The sequence below is a fragment of the Arachis ipaensis genome, chromosome B9, assembly GCF_059453495.1.
Source record: "Arachis ipaensis isolate K30076 ecotype BB chromosome B9, ASM5945349v1, whole genome shotgun sequence".
NCBI classification, from domain to species: domain Eukaryota; kingdom Viridiplantae; phylum Streptophyta; class Magnoliopsida; order Fabales; family Fabaceae; genus Arachis; species Arachis ipaensis.
Window position 1 is genome coordinate 30,490,592 of NC_142444.1, and position 21,645 is coordinate 30,512,236.

The following is a 21,645-nucleotide window of genomic DNA, read 5'->3' on the forward strand; positions in this document are numbered from 1 at the left end:
GGCGTATCTAAGGTGCACCCGAGATACGTGTTAAACGAGAAAATAGAGATTGAGTGTCCAAGATACGTATAAATGCTTATTAGGGGCTCAGTATCTGAGATACGTGTATATTCGCGATAGAGACATCAATAGACTAAATACGACTTGGCACATAGCTGGAAGCTTTGAATTTTGGGGTTAGTTTTTTTTCCTCTTTTATGTTCAGTAAATAATTAGTTAAGGTGTTTAGGTTTTATTAGTTTAGTTACTGCGCTAGGTATTTTGAGTAGGGTAAGTTAGAAGTTCTATATTAACTTAGATGAGTACGGGGAGACTCTGCCATTTGACTTATAACTCATTAGCATAGCTAAGCATATATTAATATATTAGTTAAATTAAATAAATACATTATTTAAATAAAATATTTGTTCGATCAGATTTTTTTGCTAAAACTTATGGTTGTATTGAAGTTATCTAGAACCAGTTAGGTTAGAATAGGGTAACATGAATGATTTATTTTTTAAATCTTGCTTGATTGTCTTTTTTTACCTAATACTATGAATATTAGCAATAAAAATTATATTGTATGGAATATAAAATTTTATTAATGATATTTATCTACTAGATTTACAATATTTAATAATTATTAAACATAATTAATGGTTCACACGAGATTAATATGCGAGAGTAAATATTTCGACTATTGCAGAGTTCTTCGGTTACTGTTGCTACACCGTGTGACCATGGGTCTCCCCCCGCTGGATAGCCTATTGCCTTATATCAAGGAGGAAAGATTTGGACATGCAACAGAGTTGAGAAATTTCATGTTTGACAATTCTTTGATCTCTGCATTTGTCAAATAGTGGAGGCTTGAGACCCACAACTTTCACTTTTCATGGGGTGAGATCAGCATTACACTTCAAGATGTTGCCTACTATCTTGGTCTATGCATTGAGGGTGAGCCAATTGTGGGTTGTACCAGAGACTTTCAGAAATATCATGGACACCCCACGTGGGAGTGGATTGAGGATTTACTTGGTGCTAAGCCGCCAACACAGCCAAAGGGAAGGAAGCAGGTTTTTGGTTTGAGGATGACCTGGCTGAGAAACATGGTTTCACACATTTCAATTGGGACAGATCCGGATACACTGCTAAGTACGCCAGGTGCTACTTGATGATGCTTATCGGAGGATTTTTTCATGGACAAGTTTGCTACACTTGTTTTTTTGAGATGGCTACTGTTGCTGGTGGATTTTCATCGTTGCAGCCAGTGTCTTGAAGTCTGCACTATTGATACACACATACCACTCACTTTGTACCGCTGCTGAGCGTGATGTGCGACATTGCGGGAATGTAAGGAGAAAATGCCCAAAAGCCCTTATCAAACTGATTCTAATCTCCATCAACCATGCCCCCGTCATAATAAGGAACAACAACGCAATTGTGAATCGTACCTATAGGAGATATTCCTGCAAAAAGGCTGGGTATCTTGTTGTAAGATTCTTTTCAGTCACCATAAATCTGAGCAATCGTTTTCTGCTTCGCCATCCACACGTTTCGATACGATGGCTTGATATGGTAACTCTAGTGCACCGCACTTTGCAATATTGGGATAGACACAGACGGATCAATCTTTATTATAGGTAGGATGACCTTGCAAATCAAACTACTATCCAACTGAGCATGGCCCTGAGACATAGTTGGTGCCAAACAGGTGTGTGCTCCACTGAACCTACGCACCTTCCTACAAAATTACTCGTGCAAGTCAACATTCAGTACAATACATAATTAATATAATAGCCTTTAATTTCATCAAAACTTATACGTAAAATGTACTAGTAATTCAAGTTCTAACGTAGTGCCACACAAAGACTCTATAGACAATCTTTGGTGAATTACTTGCAACGATAATGATATTTAAACCTATCCGACTTCAAAATTCTGTATTTCACATTCCTTCGAATACTGTAGTTCTTCACCGTCATCAGAACAGCATCACGGTTCCTGAACCTATGGCCAACCCAGAATTTCAACCCAATATCGGTATTGTAATCTTCCCCTTAGCTGGCATTGAAAGGATTGTCTAGTTGCATTGCATCCAAATTCAAAGTGTGATAATGACTTAGAACTTCTGATAATTGAGGAATGGACAAAGGATCGGAGGAGGCAGGAGAAGCCGAGCACCATGCTGGTGGGAGTCTTCGGCACATACTTATCAGAGGAAGAAGTCTCATTGGATGACCCAGACCCGGCAACATAATCTGAATCATCCTCGCTGTCGTCTTCTTCGGCACTATCACGAGGCTGGGCGTAGTGGATCGGTCTTGCATGCAGCGGGACTCCTTTGGGACTCAAACAAGATAGCCCACCTCCAACAACCACGTTACGAATTGCAGCATACCACTCCATAACATATTGTGGCATTAGCCTTGTATGTACGTAGAACATTACCCTCACATGCTGATCTCCTTCAATCCAAAATAACCTGTTGGTGAATCTACCGCTCAGAGGGGCATGCAAAAATTTATATGCAACTTGCTCAACCTTCTTGCTACTTATTTCCCAATGTTGCTCAGCATAACCGTCTTTAACGCATGTAGGGTATCAACACGCTTAGTGCGCAACATCATAGTTGAATTAGACTAAAATATCACTTTTTCATCACTGTTTTTTACTATCGCATTGGAATAAATTACAACAAAAAAGAACAGATTATTTTTCATGAGAACAAAACAGAAAGAAGAGAAAAAAAAGTGTGAATTGTGAATTGTGATGGTATAGTTGATGATGGAAGGATATATATATATATATATATATATATATATATATATATATATATATATATATATATATATATATATAGTTTTTCTCCAACAACCTTAAGGTGCAGAGACACTTACACCATAATATACATATTTCAGGTGTTGAGACCTATATTACACGTTTGAGTGTATCTCGGATGTTGAGACCATACTCAGTATTTTACATGTATCTCATATGCTTAGTATTCATTCTTCTACTTAACACGTATTTCAGGTACACCCTAGATACGTCATTCGTCGTTGTGTCACAGGATGCGTATTCAACACTCGAGATCTATTTATTTTTTAATTCACTCCTCAATATTCGAGATGTGAGACTTTGTGCATTTAAGTAATTACTTTATATTTAAAAAATTTATGTAATTTTTATATTTAATTTAAATAAAAAATTATAATTTATAATATTATGATAAAATCAATAAAATTTTAAAAAATTTATATTTTCGTAATATTATTAAGAATAAAAATACTAAATAGTTTATATGTCTTAAAAAGATAACTATCCGGAACATTAATAAGTAATGCCTTTTTAAAGGAAAAAAACCAAAAGAAAACAATAATAACAAAAACGAAAATTGAAGGGGAGATTTATTTCCTTTCCCTTCTTAACATTCCCGCCAAACACACTTTTCCATTTTCTAACACTTCATTAGCTTTTCCCGTTCTTTAATATCCGTTACAAACCCTTCTCTCTCTCTCTCTCTCAACTCTCAAGCACACTCAGTCTCTCACAGTAACATAGATAGTGTTATCGAAATTCGAAACCCTAACAAACCAAGAAAGTCATGGCTCCCAAATCCAAATCCAAATCCAAAGCCAAAGCCAAAACCCCAAAACCCTCTCCTTCCTCCTCCTCCAAGTCCTCCTCCTCATCCTCCATCTTCAAACCTGGCACGAGAGTCGAGGTCAGCTCCGATGACGACGGATTCCGTGGTTCTTGGTTCTCCGGCACCGTCATCCGCCGCGCTGGTGCGGACAAATTCACGGTCGAGTACGACAACCTCTTGGCCGACGAGCGGGGCAAAAAGAAGCTGAGGGAGCAGCTCGGCTTCCACCAGCTTCGGCCGCTTCCTCCGGAGGAGGCCGGCGTCGAATTCAAGTTCGGCGATGAGGTTGACGCGTTCCACAACGACGGTTGGTGGGAGGGGAGTATCACGCAGGAGCTGGAGAATGGTATGTTCGCTGTTTATTTCAGAGGGTCGAAGGAGCAGATCGAGTTTACCGCGGACCAGCTGAGGAAACATCGCGAGTGGATGAATGAGAAGTGGGTTCCGCCGTTTGCGCAGCAAGAACAAGAAGAGGTGTGGTTGAATTTGGTTTATGTTTTATTGTAAACTTGTAATTGCTTCTGTTGGTGTCTATCAAGTGTTTAACCCTTTTTTGTTTATTTATACGAGAGGGGATTAAATAAGCGATGTGGTTTTAAATTGCAATCAATCATGATAGGCGAACCATCGGAAAAATCGTTATAGATTGTATGGTGATTTATCTAACATTATGACTTATAAGTAGTTAATCATAACAGTTTCTGTAAACCTGTTAAGAGAATAAATTAAAGCAGGAACAAGTATAAGTTGGAGAGAAGAGAGAGATAGATAGATAAGGAAAAGTAATGTCAAGAAGTGGTCTCAAGAAAGAATGTAAAAGAAGTATATCTCGATTGCCATTATGAAAATTTGCAAGAATATGCCACTGATGCAGTTGCAGTTTGTTGCTGCAATGCGATGTGGATGGTGCTGCTGTGCTGTAAATGCAATGATTGTGCTTGTGGATCACAATTTGAATCCTTATGGAAAATTTACTTTTACTTTTAAAATCTTCCTTATTTTCTTTGTCAAAATTCTAAAATGGGGGTGACTATTTGATGCTTTAACTTTTAATAATATTGATTGTATTAGGGAGAGGGATCTAGGAATGTGAGTTTAGTTTATTATTCTTGGTCAAGTTGGGATAGTTGTCTTGTGAATGAGTGGATGATATTGTTAATTCTTGAGAATAATGTGGATGCAGAATATGGTGTCAGACCCAAATGCAAAGTCTGATAAAACTGTGAAAGGGAAAGAAGTGGTGGCGACACCAAATGTGACGTCTGATGATAAAGATGTGAAAGGGAAGGGAGTGATGTTGACACCAAATGTGTCATCTGATGATGAAGGGAAGAAAGTGGTGTTGACACCAAATATAAAGTCTGATGAAACTGCAGAAGAGTTCAATTTTTGTGAAGGGATGCTGGTTGAGGTAAGCAATGATGAGGAAGGTTTCCAAGGAGCTTGGTTTTCTGCCACTGTTGTTGAAGTAATTGGAGACGATAGGTTCCTTATAGAGTACAAGACCCTGCTGGACGATAATTCGAATCTTTTGAGAGAGGAGGCTGATAAGTGGCACATAAGGCCCCCTCCCCCAGCAACTTCTGAGAACATTAAATTCAGTTATCTTGAAGAAGTGGATGCTATGTACAACGATGGATGGTGGGTTGGTGTAATTTCCAAAGTTCTTGGCGACTCAAAGTACGTAGTTTACTTCAGGAGCTCCAATGAAGAAATAGAGTTTCCGAACTCCCAGTTGAGGCCACATCTGGACTGGATTGGCGGCAAGTGGGTCTTGGCTTCTGAGGTATGGCTGCAACCTATCCTTAGATAATTGACATTGCTATAAGTTCTGCACTATGATGCTGTGCTTCCTTGATGCTTTCAATGTCAATAAGAAAATAAACTTAATGTCATAAAGACGAATAGGTTGTGTTAGATGAGTAGACACACTAGATAAATAATATTAGGAATCAATGCATTAAATAGAGAAAATTGGTATAGCACCTATTTTGGAAAAGATTGGAAAACTTTGCTGCAGATAGTCAGGGCATGCGTGGAGAAAGTTTGCAAAAAATCCAAGGAAAAAATACTCTGATGGAGAGTAGTCTAATTGCAGGGATATAGAATCTAGAGTTAGGTGGTTTGGATATGTGAAAAGGGTCCTATAAGTCGTATTCAAGGCAATAAAGAGAGTGAGTAAACTATTTTTTACTGTAAAAGATTTGAGACAATTTTAAACATGAAAGATGTAAATTAATTCGTTATCCATCAAAGATTGGGTTAGTTTGGCAAAACTACTCAATGTGGGTAAGCTTGTTGGGTAGCCCTGTCTAATCAATTCTTTGATGGGTATCAAGTTAGTTTATATCTTTTATGGCTAGAATTGTTAGCGCTCAGGTTTTTCATGGTAAAAATGGTAGTTTACTCAAAAAGAATAGATACAATGCAATATGGTTCCATACATGTGAAGAAGGCTTATTACTTTCTCTGATCGCAGTAATTTCTCTTCACTCTATTAGCATATGCTGATTTTGTTAGTAATAGATTATTAACATTGTAGATCAATATTTGATATTGACATGATAGTTCATCAAAGATGATTAAAGTGACCTGTCAAACTTACTAAAGAGTTTTAAGCCTTGAAGTTTTTGACATATCTCTTTGGATCCAAACTTATTTGCAGGCGTTGAACTTGTTGTGAACGCAGATGATATCAAGATAGGGACAGAAAACTACCTTAAAGTGAGTCACTCATAAGGGTTCATACCTCATTACAACTAGTCATGTTAATAAAATTTGGACTTCTCTTGCCAGATATGCTGATGACAAGTATAGGTTTCCAATCATGTAGTATTTACTGTTGATGAATGCAGCGACAATAACTCATGCTTCTAAGCAATTTTCATAGCTAAGTGGTTTAGGAATTTTCATGATCCTGGAATGGTGTTAATTTCTTTTGTGATTTCTTACCTCTTACAAATATCGTTTTTCATTTTGACTAGATGAAAAAAGCAAGCGGCAGGGGAAAAAAAGGATAATAATTTTATTGCCGACAAAAATGCACTCAAATTTTGTTATCAACAAAAAAACCTTTAAATAATTTTAAAATGTGATAAAAATATCTAACATTAAATATGTATTCTCAAAAAAGTTTAGAAATTGAATTTTGATGTTTTTTTGCAAGTATGATTAGAAAAATTAGATATTTTTGTTTTTAAAATTTAGTGATTTTTTTGTGATTTTTTTGTCAATAATTAATAATATTTTAAAAAATAAAAAATATAGAGATCAATTTTTTATTATTTTTTAAATAGTTATCTAAATATTTTTATAAAATTTTGAATCAAATACAAAAGTAGTTTGTCACTTATAAAAAAAATAATATTTTTTTTGGTCATTTTTGTTGCGGTTTAAAATTATTTGAGGGTCATTGATAACAAAATTCGAGTATTTTTTTAATGAGACAAAATTATTTGAGTGTCTTTTTTGTGGGTTGTCCGAAAAAAAATGAGTCCAATCTGTTGCTTTCATGCTACTTTTTCATGTTGTATGTGTAAAAATGAGCATGGCTCTCAAAATTACAAGTTTAAAGGTTTTTAAAGTTTAATTGTTGTTTATTGGGGTTGAATTGAATATAATAAAATAATATATATAATTTTTATTTATTAAAAAAACACCAATTCAATGTTTTTTTTTTATTTTTTTTTCAATTGATGGTATCAAGTATAATTTTTATTATAGAAAAAAAAAACTGAAAATCTATTAAGAAGTCGTTTGGTTTGTTTCTGTTCTCATTTCTTACTAATAGCATTGATATTCTTTATTGCATGTCCTTGGAAAATTTTTTTGAAGGTTTTTTATTTGGTTTTCAATAATACTATCTTTTAAAGTTTATCCTTTTTTTAAGGTTTTTATTTGGTTTTTAATAATACTATGTCCTTTAAAGTTTATCCTTTAATCAACCTTTAAATTTAATTACTTTGTTATAATATTTTTTAAATTTTTATTTAATCATATTTTCTAAATTTTAGGAACCACTAATACTAATGTTTGTCGCTGTGTTTTAGTTTTCTGTATTATTATGTGGTTTATGATTGCGATTCTTTATTCTTTTGATAAGGTAAATAATCCTTCATTACAACTTTAGTTTTTTTCCTTCATTTAGTATTTTTGTTTTTTTTTTTTAACTTTTTGTTATTTATGAAAGTTTGACATTTCTTATTCACAAAATAAGCAACTTCAATTATTTTATTTCTTAGTTTCATGAAGAATGTGTACCATCATAGCCATTAGTAGAAGTTGATATTCAACGTTATATTAACATGGTAAAGTATTAAATTGGTCCTTTACGTTTGGGTATAATCATGTTTTAGTCTTTAAAGTTTAAAGTATCCTATTTGAATCTAAAAAAGTTTCATTTAGCTCCAATGTAGTCCCATTCTGAGGTCAAAGTTAAATAATTAACGAAATGTCCTACATGACAGTAGTATAAAAACAAGGTCGATAATTTGAAAAACAAGTACAAGCTCTCAAGGCACAAAATCAACCGTGTATATATCAATGTATTGATGTATCCACGGTTGATTTTGTGTCTCTAGAGCTTTTACTTGTTCTCCAAATTATCGACTTTGTTCTTGTACTGCTGTCATATAGAACATTCTATTAATTATTTAACTTTGACCTCACGGTGGGATTACATTGAAGGTAAATGAAATTTTTTTGGATTCAAATAAGACACTTTAAATCTTAAGGAATAAAACAGGATTATGCCCAAACGTAGAGGACCAATTTAATACTTTACCCATATTAACATTTCAAAACGTTGATGGTATGCGTTTCTTTATTTCAATTTTGTTTGTGTTTTCTTATTATTTTATATAATATTCAAAATACATCTAAAATAATAAGACAATATATAAAATATTTTGGTACATATCTAAAATTCGTTTAAATTTGTGTTTATATTTTTTTTATATAAATAATTTTTTAACACATCAAAAATAATAAAAGAATGTATAAAATACTTTTAGTATACATCTGAAATTGATCAAATTTGTGCTCATATTTTCTTAACATAAATATTTTTTTGAACACAAATAATAACAAAAAATTGATTCTCTTTTGCTACTTTAGTTTTAGAACAGCTCAATATATATAGCACTTCTTCTACAGTGAAATTTAGAAATGAGATTGTTAAACAAGTTTTTAGAGCCATGCATACAAAACTAATAAAATAAAAATATCTGTATACTCAAAGAAAAAGAAAACATTGTTTGTCATAAAGCAAACGTGATCGTCACTACTGTTAGGCCAATGTTCAACAATGTTATTGTATACATTAATAAATACATCTAAAATTATAAAATTATATACTAAATAATTTCTTAACACATTCGAAATTCATCCAAAAATAATTGTGTTTATTATTCTTGTTAATTAGAATAAAAAAATCATATATACCGGTGTTAAAATAAAAAAAATGATTTTGATAATATTATTTTAATTTTAATTTGGTTAGAGTTTAATTTTGGTTTGTTATTTTTGTTTTATTTTGTATAAATTTAAATATTCTGACTTTAAGGAGATATAATTTTAAATTTTAAATATATAAGAGAAGATTTGAGATATAATATCTAAAAATAATTATTACAATAAATAATAGCTGATTAAAGAATGAATTATAATGGATATCTAGTTGTATCGTTTTGTTTTTGTTTGTTATTCATTTAGGCCCAATTTGGTAAATTTTTTAAATGGGCTCTTTTGAAAAAGGAGCTTAAAATATAAAGACTTTTATTAAGGGTAGCTTATAAATAAGTTATTTTGTATTTGAATTTTTAGTTATAGAAGTATTTATTTTAAAGTTATAGCGTTTAATTAAATAACTCAAAAAATACATTTTTTTATACAAAGAGAATGAATATTAAAATAATGATGATAACAAATACCTTTTTAATATTAAATGTTGATTTTACATAACTTAATCATTGAGATTTTATACCATACACAATGTTAAATACAAATTTAATAATAAAAATAGAGTGATAGAATGATAATAAAATTTTTTTTAGAAAGAACATATGCAACAATATTATGTGAAAAATTGAAAATAGTGGTGGAGAATCAATACAGCAGATGAAACATTGTGTAAAAATAATAATAGAAGGCTAATACTTATAATAGATAAAATATTACGTAAAAATAATGGTGAAAGACTAATATTTTTAATAGAAACATAAAATATTTTTCATAGAGCTTAAGAATAAAAGTAGTACAATAGTTTCTTTTATTTCAAAGTTATTTTTTTAATAAAAATGATAAAATAACTTAAAAAATTATATTTTTTTATTTTTTCAAAAATTTTTAAATAATTTTTTAAAAAATTAAAAATATTTTTTAAAAATAAAAACAAACATACATAATATAACTTTTCATCATTTAAAAGTTTTAAAAAAAAAAAAAAAAACAAAAACAAAAAATAGCTCTTACTATTTGCCAAACGGCTCTTAATATTTTTCTTTTCCTAATCTATATATAGACTTCGGCTCTTACTTTCTAATCAAATTAGCCACATTAATGAGTCTACTAGTTAGGGGTGTTTATGAGTTGGGTGAAAACTAAACCGTTAACATTACTTTTTTGTAGGTTAGCATGTAAATATATTCAAAATTTCAAAATTCCAACAATTATTTGATATGGTAAAATTCACTTAAAAAAATATAATAAGAACCAATCCTTTTCTAAAATTAAAGCATAACCACAATCAATACTAATATTGTCTAATAACACCAAATATCTAAATCAATACAAATAACATAATATTATGCATTAGTCTAAAGTCTTATATATTTTAAACATAAAACATTAACTTATAGTCTTATAATGACTAATAAAACAAAATATTAAAACTTATAATACTTAAATTTCACATAAAAATAGTCATTATCCATCACTAATAATACAAAATATTAATTGTGTATGATGATCGGACCACCGGACCGAGTTCGAACGATTCGAACTATGACCCGGACCCGACAAAAAATAATGACCAAATATATTTTTAAAACCTTTACTCGATCTTAGATATTTTTAGTAAGCTCAAGTCTTTTGAGCTTTTCAAATATGCACAATAAATTATTTATGAATATGACCCATATATGGGTTTAATAATAATAATAATTATTATTTTATATTTACCACACATATTTTTAAAATTCAATAAAACCCTAATTTCTTTTCCTGTAAACTCACTACACTCCCCTCTTTATCCACAGGGCCACCACCACGTACTCCACTCTTCTCTGATCTTCGACGTCGCCGTTGCCGTCGCTGTCACCGTCCAGCCCAGCACTCGCTACCAATCTCCGCCCATCTCCCGACATCGTTCTTAGCCTCTCTCTCCTCGTCGTTCATTCGCAGTATCCCTCTTCTCTCTTCGAGTCGTTCGTTATCAGCCTTAGTGCGCCATCGTTCTCTCTGCCGTCGTCGTGGCACCCGCGGGCGTCGTCGTTCTCACTCCTCAGCGGCGTCATCCTTAGCAGGCATCGAGCTGTGGCATGGATCTCAGCGAGTTGAGCGTCGACGTCAGCGCCGTGGTGCTCCGCTCCCCTCCCCCCTTTATCCTCCACTTCCAGAGTTCCAATGGAGTCTCAGCCTCAAGTATAAATTTTCTTCATTGATTTCATTTTTTTTGTTTCTTTTATGTTCTTGTTGTATGAATCTGCTTCATTGATTTCATTTTTTTTTATTCCTTCTATGTTATTTGGAACCTTCCCAGTGGCACCAAAATGGTGTTGCCACTTAATGATTGGAAACAACCAGTTGGTGAGGCAGCTGGCCTCTTAGGACAAGCTCTTGGACAATTGGGTGCCAATTTCGCTCCTGATCTCCATTTCAATCCTTGTGAATTTGAAGCATTGATTAGAGTGGTTCCAGATGCTGCAAGGGAATCTCATGATCAGTTATACATTGCTATGGATATTTCTCTAAAGGTACTTTAGTTTTTGCTTGAATTGTGTTCATTAAGATGTTGTTCCTGGTTGAATTCATTTTGATGCTTAATTAAAAGCTTTTGCTGATACAATCCATAGGTTCATGCAGGAATAAGTGACCATGAAAACATGAGAATATGTTCCACATTGAAGCATGAAAAGTTGTCAGCTAAAACTGTGAGACATCTTAGTAGGAAAACTTAACTTATTGCTTGAGATTAGTTTACTTGTCAAGCAGATCAAGTCCTGGTGCAGAAGTTAAAATTCATTTCACTTCCTGTAAAGTATTAGATGTACCTCTCTACTGTTAAGGATGCCAAATTCTTCTATTTGCATCAAAAAATAAATGTGAATATGTTTTATTCAAAATCTAAACTAGTGATTTTGATGTCTTGTGTTTTTTTCTGGCTATGCTTGCAGAAAACTTCAATAAGAAATGCATATGCAATGGGAAAGGTGAGGATGGTAGCTTCTGAGTTTGAAATTGTAACTAGAGTAGTGAAAAACCGGAATGCCTCTGGGTGCGCAGAGTCCAATGGATTTGTGCTCTGGCAGATGAAACAAAAATGGGCATTCTATGGTAACTCTTTTCAGGTTTGGGGAGATGGCTATGAGCCATACCAAAACAAAAATGGAAGACGCATGGACAATTGAAGAGGTTGCATTCAATGTCCCAGGTAGATTTGAGGACAGGTTCTGTCAGTTAAGCATTGGAGAAATTTCATAATTGCAGTGTTGATAATATGATCTGGAAGATGAAAATCTAACAATGCGGTTAGAAACATCATCAATTCAGACCAATTATTAATAGCAGTCACTAGTTTTTTTTACTATTAACGTCTAGAATTTGATGTACCCATCATATCTTTTCTAATATATATGAATTTCGTTTGTATTTTGATGCTGTTTGTTATTACTTCTCAACAAATGAAATGTACACACTCCATTGATTGTCTATTCAAGAAGTTTATGCATTGTTCACAATAATCATAAATGACTTGCTTACAAGCCCATATGGTATTAGCATATTACCGGAATCTTTGTTTAGTTACTTTTATAGAAAGATGAAACTACAGAAAATTGAAAACTCTCAATTGGACATGCATGCATTTTTAATAATATAATTACGAAAAATGAAATTATGCACATTGTAACGTGCATAAGAATTAAGACTAAGATGAGATACTCATACATCTTGTGATATAATAAGTTCTTAGTCTCTGGAATTTAGGAAGTGTACAGCATATATTTTATATTTATCTATTTGGCCATGACTACTGCATGTGTAGAAGCTTCTCTTTTTTTCCCATGGTCATGGTCAAAATAAGCAAAGCACTGGAAAACAGGGAACTAATGAAGGAATAATACTTTAATGGAGTGAATGGAAGCCAGAGAGAATTATAATGAAGAACATCATTTTCAAAATTTTTAGCTGTTATTTTCAATATCTTATGACAAATTTGGTTGTAGACAATAATGAAGAATCAAATTTTGTGTAAAAGGGTGTTGTTTCTTTTTAGTGATTACTGAGGTAGAAGATGTCTTAAGGGAACTGGGAATTGATAATCCATTGAAGTGTTAAACCAATAAGGGACTAAATAGGCATCTTGATTTTGAAAACCAACAATTTCAATATCTTGGTTATCTTTGTATCGGTGATATAACTAATATTATTTGCAAAGTGTAGAACTACTATGACCATGAATAAAAAGGCATTTCTTTTTTAATGAAGTGTGATGAGCGGATAATTTATACGCTTTTTGACATTGTTTTTAGTATGTTTTTAGTAGGATCTAGTTACTTTTAGGGATGTTTTCATTAGTTTTTATGTTAAATTCACATTTCTAGACTTTACTATGAGTTTGTGTGTTTTTCTGTGATTTCAGGTATTTTCTGGCTGAAATTAAGGGACTTGAGCAAAAATCAGATTCAGAGGTTGAAGAAGGACTGCTGATGCTGTTGGATTCTGACCTCCCTGCACTCAAAGTGGATTTTCTGGAGCTACAGAACTCGAAATGGTGCGCTTCCAATTGCGTTAGAAAGTAGACATCCAGGGCTTTCCAGCAATATATAATAGTCCATACTTTGGCCAAGAATAGACGACGTAAACTGGCGTTCAACGCCAGCTCTCTGACCAAATCTGGCGTCCAGCGCCAGAAAAGGATCCAAAACCAGAGTTGAACGCCCAAACTGGCACAAATACTGGCGTTCAACTCCACAAATGGCCTCTGTACGTGCAACACTTAGGCTCAGCCCAAACACACACCAAGTGGGCCCCGGAAGTGGATTTATTCATCAATTACTTACTCATGTAAACCCTAGTGACTAGTTTATTATAAATAGGACCTCTTACTATTGTATTAGACATCTTTTTGACCATCTTTAGATCCTGGATTGTATTTTGATCCTGTGATCACGCTTTAGGGGGCTGGCCATCTCGGCCATGCCTGGACCTTCACTTATGTATTTTCAACGGTAGAGTTTCTACACTCCATAGATTAAGGTGTGGAGCTCTGCTGTTCCTCAAAGATTAATGCAAAGTACTACTGTTTTCTATTCAATTCTTCTTATTTCGCTTCTAAAATATCCATTCGCACTCAAGAACGTGATGAAGGTGATGATTATGTGTGACGCTCATCACCATTCTCCCCTATGAACGCGTGCCTGACAAACACTTCTGTTCTACATGAATTAAGCTAGAATGAGTATCTCTTAGATCTCCCAACCAGAATCTTCGTGGCGTAAGCTAGAATGATGGCGGCATTCAAGAGAATCCGGAAAGTCTAAACCTTGTCTGTGGTATTCCGAGTAGGATTCAATGATTGAATGACTGTGACGAGCTCCTAACTCACGATTGCAGGGCGTTAGTGACAGACGCAAAAGGATAGTAAATCCTATTCCAGCATGATCGAGAACCGACAGATGAATAGCCGTGCCGTGACAGGGTGCGTGAGCATATTATTCACTGAGAGGATAAGATGAAGCCATTGACAAGGGTGATGCCTCCAGACGATTAGCCGTGCCGTGACAGGGCATTGGATCATTTTTCCGAGAGATGACCGAAAGTAGCCATTGACAGTGGTGATGTATCACATAAAGCTAGCCATGGAAAGGAGTAAGACTGATTGGATGAAGATAGCAGGAAAGCAGAGGTTCAGAGGAACGAAAAGCATCTCCATTCGCTTATCTGGAATTCCTACCAATGATTTACATAAGTATCTCTATCCCTATTTTATTATATAATATTCGAAAACTCCATGATTATTTTATATTCGCCTGACTGAGATTTGCAAAGTGACCATAGCTTGCTTCATACCAACAATCTCCGTGGGATTCGACCCTTACTCACGTAAGGTATTACTTGGACGACCCAGTGCACTTGCTGGTTAGTTGTATCGAAGTTGTGACAATTATGAATTAAGATCAGAGCACCATGCTTTGGAGCCATTACCAGGGATTGTTCGAGCCTGGACATCACAATTTCGTGCACCAAGTTTTTGGCGCCGTTGCCGGGGATTGTTCGAGTTTGGACAACTGACGGCTCATCTTGTTGCTCAGATTGGGTAACTTTCTTTTCGTTTTCTTTTCAAAAATGTTTTCAAAAATAAATTATTATATGGCTTCAGAATTTTTAAGAATGAATTCTAGTGTTTCATGAAGCATGTTGAAGCCTGGCTGGTTGTAAAGCCATGTCTAAATTCATTTGGACTGAGGCTTGCAATTTGTTATCAAGAGCAATTTAGTTGTTGCTCATCCACCTGCTGCTGATCCATGATCACCTGCTGAAGCTTGGCTGGCCATTGGCCATGTCTAGTGTTTTGGACTGGAGCTTTCTTTGAAAGCTTGGCTGGCTAGTGAGCCATGTCTAATTCCTGGACTGAAGCTTTAGACTAAGAATGCAAGATTCCTGGAATTCATATTAAAAATTTTGGAATCCTTATTTTTTCTTTTTCAATAAATTTTCGAAAAAAAAATATATATATATATATATATATATATATATATAATACAAAAAAAAATTAGAAAATCATAAAAATCAAAAATATTTTTGTGTTCTTGTTTGAGTCTTGAGTCATATCATAAGTTTGGTGTCACTTGCATATGCATCTTGCATTTTTCGAAAATTTCATGCATTCATAGTGTTCTTCATGATCTTCAAGTTGTTCTTGGTAAGTCTTCTTGTTTGATCTTGATGATTTTTTGTTTTGTGTCTTTTCATGTTTTTTCATATGCATTCTTGAATTCTTAGTGTCTAAGCATTAAAGAATTCTAAGTTTGGTGTCTTGCATGTTTTCTCTGCATTAAAAATTTTTCAAAAATATGTTCTTGATGTTCATCATGATCTTCATAGTGTTCTTGGCGTTCATCTTGACATTCATAGCATTCTTGCATGCATTCATTGTTTTGATCTAAAAATTTCATGCATTGCATAATTTTCATGTTTTCATAAAAATTCAAAAAAATCAAAAAAAAAAATCTTTCCCTTTTTCTCTCATCAAATTCGAAAATTTGAGTTGACTTTTTCAAAAATTTTTAAAATCAAGTTGTTTCTTATGAGTCAAATCAAATTTTCAATTTGAAAATCTTATCTTTTTCAAAATCTTTTTCAAAAAATCAAATCTTTTTCAAAATTCTTAGTTATTTTCGAAAATTCAAAAAAATATTTTTCAAAAATCTTTTTCTTACTTTTATACCAAATTTTCGAAAATAACATAATCAATTAATGTTTTGATTCAAAAATTTGAAGTTTGTTACTTGCTTGTTAAGAAAGATTCAAACTTTAAGTTCTAGAATCATATCTTGTGATTTCTTATGAATCAAGTCATTAATTGAGATTTTAAAAATCAAATCTTTTTCAAAAACTAATTTCTATCATATCTTTTTCAAAAATATCTTCTCATCTTATCTTTTTCAAAAATATCTTTTCAAAATATCTTTCCCAACCTCCTAACTTCCTATCTTTCCAAAATTTGTTTCAACTAACTAACTAACTTTTTGTTTGTTTCTTAACTTTTTCAAAACTACCTAACTAACTCTCTCTCTCTAATTTTCGAAAATATCTCCCCTCTTTTTCAAAAATTTCTTTTTAATTAACTAATTATTTTTATTTTTTTTAATTTTGATTTCAAAAATTTTTCGAAAAATACTAACAAATTTTCAAAAACCAATTTTCAAAAATTACTAACTCCTTTTCAAAAATAATTTTCGAAAATTCCCTCCTTCTCTCTCATCCTATTCTATTTATTCATTCATTAACTAACATCTCTTCCTCACATCATCACCAAATTCGAACCCCCTCTTCTATCTGTGTTCGAATTTCTTCTTCTTTTCTTCTACTAACAATAAGGATCCTCTTTACTGTGACATAGAGGATTCCTCTTCTTTTCTTTTTCTCTTCTCTTTCTTATGAGCAGGGACAGAGAAAAAGGCATTCTTGTTGAAGCTGATCCAGAACCTGAAAGGACTCTGAAGAGAAAATTAAGAGAAGCTAAATTACAACAATCCAGAGACAACTTGATTGAAAATTTCGAACAAGTAAAGGAGATGGCAGCCGAACCCAACAACAATGCAAGGAAGATGCTTGGTGACTTTACTGCACCTAATTCCAATTTACATGGAAGAAGCATCTCCATTCCTGCCATTGGAGCAAACAACTTTGAGCTGAAACCTCAGTTAGTTTCTCTGATGCAGCAGAACTGCAAGTTTCATGGACTTCCATCTGAAGATTATTTTCAGTTCTTAACTGAATTCTTGCAGATATGTGATACTGTTAAGACTAATGGAATAGATCCTGAAGTCTACAGGCTCATGCTTTTCCCTTTTGCTGTAAGAGACAGAGCTAGATTATGGTTGGATTTTCAACCCAAAGACGGCCTGAACTCTTGGGATAAGCTGGTCACGGCTTTCTTAGCCAAGTACTTTCCTCCTCAAAAGCTGAGCAAGCTTAGAGCTGATGTTCAAACCTTCAGACAGAAAGAAGGTGAATCCCTCTATGAAGCTTGGGAAAGATACAAACAGTTGACCAAAAAGTGTCCTTCTGACATGCTTTCAGAATGGACCATCCTGGATATATTCTATGATGGTTTATCTGAGCTATCAAAGATGTCACTGGACACTTCTGCAGGTGGATCCATTCACCTAAAGAAAACGCCTGCAGAAGCTCAAGAACTCATTGACATGGTTGCTAATAACCAGTTCATGTACACTTCTGAAAGGAATCCTGTGAGTAATGGGACGCCTATGAAGAAGGGAGTTCTTGAAGTTGATACTCTGAATGCCATATTGGCTCAGAATAAAATATTGATTCAGCAAGTCAATATGATCTCTCAGAGTCTGCATGGAATGCAAGCTGCATCCAACAGTACTCAAGAGGCTTCTCCTGAAGAAGAAGCTTATGATCCTGAGAACCCTGCAATAGCAGAGGTAAATTACTTAGGTGAACCTTATGGAAACACCTATAACTCAACATGGAGAAATCATCCAAATTTCTCATGGAAGGATCAAAAGCCCCAACAAGGCTTTAATAATGGTGGAAGAAACAGGTTTAGCAATAGCAAGCCTTTTCTATCATCAACTTAGCAACAGACAGAGAACTCTGAACAAAATACTTTTAATTTAGCAAATCTAGTCTCTGATCTATTTAAGGCCACTGTAAGTTTCATGAATGAAACAAGGTCTTCCATTAGAAATCTGGAAGCACAAGTGGGCCAGCTGAGTAAAAGGATCACTGAAATCCCTCCTAGTACTCTCCCAAGCAATACAGAAGAGAACCCAAAAGGAGAGTGCAAGGCCATTGACATAAGCGCCATGGCCGAACCTGTGAGGAGAGGAGAGGACGTGAATCCCAAGGAGGAAGACCTCCTGGGACGTCCAGTGATCAATAAGGAGCTTCCCTCTGAGGAACCAAAGGAATCTGAGACTCATCTAAAGACCATAGAGATTCCATTGAACCTCCTTATGCCCTTCATGAGCTCTGATGAGTATTCCTCTTCTGAAGAGAATGAGGATGTTACTGAAGAGCAAACTGCCAAGTTTCTTGGTGCAATCATGAAGCTGAATGCCAAATTATTTGGCATTGATACTTGGGAAGTTGAACCTCCCTTGTTCATCAATGAACTAAGTGATCTGGATCAACTGACATTGCCTCAGAAGAAACAGGATCCTGGAAAGTTCATAATACCCTGCACCATAGGCACCATAATCTTTAAGGCTCTGTGTGACCTTGGTTCAGGAATAAACCTCATGCCCCTCTCTGTAATAGAGAAACTAGGAATCTATGGGGTGCAAGCTGCTAAAATCTCATTAGAGATGGCAGACAGTTCAAGAAAACAGGCTTATGGACAAGTAGAGAACGTGTTAGTAAAGGTTGAAGGCCTTTACATACCTACTGATTTCATAGTCCTGGATACTGGAAAGAAAGAGGATGAATCCATCATCTTGGGAAGACCTTTCCTGGCCACAGCAAGAGCTGTGATTGATGTTGACAGAGGTGAAATATTCCTTCCATGGAATGAGAACTCCCTTGTGTTTAAAACTCAAGGATCTCCCTCTGCAACCATGGAGAGGAAGCAGAAAAAGCTTCTCTCCAAGCAGAGTCAACCAGAGCCCCCACAGTCAAACTCTAAGTTTGGTGTTGGGAGGCCATAACCAAACTCTAAGTTTGGTGTTGAACTCCCATATCCAAACTCTAAGTTTGGTGTTGGAGAGTCTCAACAAAGCTCTGCACATCTGTGAGGCTCCATGAGAGCCCACTGTCAAGCTATTGACATTAAAGAAGCGCTTGTTGGGAGGCAACCCAATGTTTATCTAACTTTTATTTTCATTGTTTTTCATGTTTTCTTAGGTTCATGATCATGTGGAGTCACAAAATAAATAGAAAAATTGAAAACGGAATCAAAAACAGCAGAAGAAAAATCACACCCTGGAGGAGCATCTGTTTGGCGTTCAGCGCCAGAACAGAGCATGGTTCTGGCGCTGAACGCCCAAAATGGGCAGCTTCTGGGCGCTGAACGCCAGAACAGGCATGGTTCTGGCGTTCAACGCCAGAAATGGCACACAAATGGGCGTTGAACGCCCAAAATGGCCACCAACCTGGCGCTGAACGCCCAAAGTTGGGTACAAAGGCATTTTTATATGCCTAATGGGTGCAGTGATGTAATTCCTTGAACACCTCAGGATCTATGGACCCCACAGGATCCACTCAGGATCTGTGGCCCCACAGGATCCCCACCTACCTCCACTCACTTCTTCTCACCACTCTCTTTCACACAACCCCATAAACACTCTTCCCCAAAAACCCTTCACCAATCACCTCAAACCCTCTTCCCCATCACCTCTTCACCACTCACATCCATCCACTCTTCCCCATAAACCTACCTCATAAACTCCACTACCTTCAAAATTCAAAACCAATTTCCCACCCAAGCCCACCCATATGGCCGAACCTTAACCCCCCTCCCTTCCCTATATAAAGACCTCCATTCTTCATCAAATTCACACAACACACCCCTCTACACTCTCCTTGGCCGAAACCACATCTCCCTCTCCCTCTCCATATTTCTTCTTCTTCTATTCTTTTGTTTATTGCTCGAGGGCGAGCAATATTCTAAGTTTGGTGTGGTACAAGCATAGCTTTTTTGTTTTTCCATTACCATTGATGGCATCTAAGACCGGAGAATCCTCTAGAAGAGGGAAAGGGAAGATAAAAGCTTCCACATCCGAGTCATGGGAGATGGAAAGGTTCATCTCCAAAGCCCATCAAGACCACTTCTATGATGTTGTGGCCAAGAAGAAGGTGATCCCTGAGGTCCCTTTTAAACTCAAAAGAAATGAGTATCCGGAGATCCGACATGAAATTCAAAGAAGAGGTTGGGAAGTTCTAACAAATCCCATCCAACAAGTCGGCATCCTAATGGTTCAAGAGTTCTATGCCAATGCATGGATCACCAAGAACCATGATCAAAGTAAGAACCCGGATCCAAAGAACTATGTTACAATGGTTCGGGGAAAATACTTAGATTTTAGTCCGGAAAATGTGAGGTTGGCGTTCAACTTGCCATACATGGAAGAGAACGCACGCCCCTACACAAGGAGAGTCAACTTTGATCAAAGGTTGGACCAAGTCCTTATGGACATATGTGTAGAAGGAGCTCAATGGAAGATTGACTCCAAAGGCAAGCCGGTTCAACTAAGAAGATTGGACCTCAAGCCTATAGCTAGAGGATGGTTGGAGTTTATTCAATGCTCAATCATTCCCACTAGCAACCGGTCTGAAGTTACTATAGACCGGGCCATCATGATCCATAGCATCATGATTGGAGAAGAGGTGGAAGTTCATGAGATTATACCTCAAGAACTCTACAAGGTGGCTGACAAGTCCTCCACCATGGCAAGGTTAGCCTTTCCTCACCTCATTTGCCACCTATGCAATTCGGCTGGGATTGACATAGAGGGAGATATCCTCATTAAAGAGGAAAAGCCCATCACTAAGAAAAAGATGGAGCAAGCAAGAGAGCCCACTCATGGAGCTCAAGAGGCGTATGAAGCTCATCACCATGAGATTCCGGAAATGCCTCAAATGCACTTTCCTCCACAAAACTATTGGGAGCAAATCAACACCTCCCTAGGAGAATTGAGTTCTAATATGGGACAACTAAGGGTGGAACATCAAGAGCACTCCATCATGCTCCATGAAATAAGAGAAGATCAAAAAGCAATGAGGGAGGAGCAACAAAGACAAGGAAGAGACATAGAAGAGCTCAAGGACATCATTGGTTCCTCAAGAAGGAAACGCCACCATCACTAAGGTGGATTCATTCCTTGTTCTTATTTCTTCTGTTTTTTGTTTTCTATGTTATGTGCTTATCTGTGTTTGTGTCTTCATTACATGATCATTAGTAGTTAGTAACTATGTCTTAAAGTTATGAATGTCCTATGAATCCATCACCTCTCTTAAATGAAAAATGTTTTAATTCAAAAGAACAAGAAATACATGAGTTTTGAATTTATCCTTGAACTTAGCTTAATTATATTGATGTGGTGACA

The 21,645-nt window shown here is 35.1% G+C and overlaps 2 protein-coding genes, 1 non-coding gene and 1 pseudogene across 3 annotated transcripts; 2 read left to right on the forward strand and 2 right to left on the reverse strand.

Annotated features, from left to right (window-relative positions):
* Positions 1-1,814: 1,814 nt before the first annotated feature.
* Positions 1,815-2,388, reverse strand: LOC148544162 (uncharacterized; annotated as a pseudogene).
* A 1,032-nt stretch (positions 2,389-3,420) lies between these two features.
* Positions 3,421-6,569, forward strand: LOC107619016 (agenet domain-containing protein). Its single transcript, XM_016321219.3, has 3 exons — positions 3,421-4,102; positions 4,812-5,414; positions 6,294-6,569. Exons 1-3 carry the CDS (start codon positions 3,587-3,589, stop codon positions 6,309-6,311), a joined length of 1,137 nt encoding a protein of 378 aa, XP_016176705.1. The 5' UTR covers positions 3,421-3,586; the 3' UTR covers positions 6,312-6,569.
* Positions 6,570-11,397: 4,828 nt separating this feature from the next.
* On the forward strand, positions 11,398-12,255 carry LOC110266582 (uncharacterized). The gene is made up of 3 exons (XM_021111461.2): positions 11,398-11,601; positions 11,701-11,778; positions 12,022-12,255. Exons 1-3 carry the CDS (start codon positions 11,398-11,400, stop codon positions 12,253-12,255), a joined length of 516 nt encoding a protein of 171 aa, XP_020967120.1.
* Positions 12,256-17,541: 5,286 nt separating this feature from the next.
* LOC148544163 (small nucleolar RNA R71) lies at positions 17,542-17,649 on the reverse strand. The gene has a single exon (XR_015900679.1). It is a non-coding gene; the product is annotated as a small nucleolar RNA R71 (small nucleolar RNA).
* Between the last annotated feature and the right edge of the window lie 3,996 nt (positions 17,650-21,645).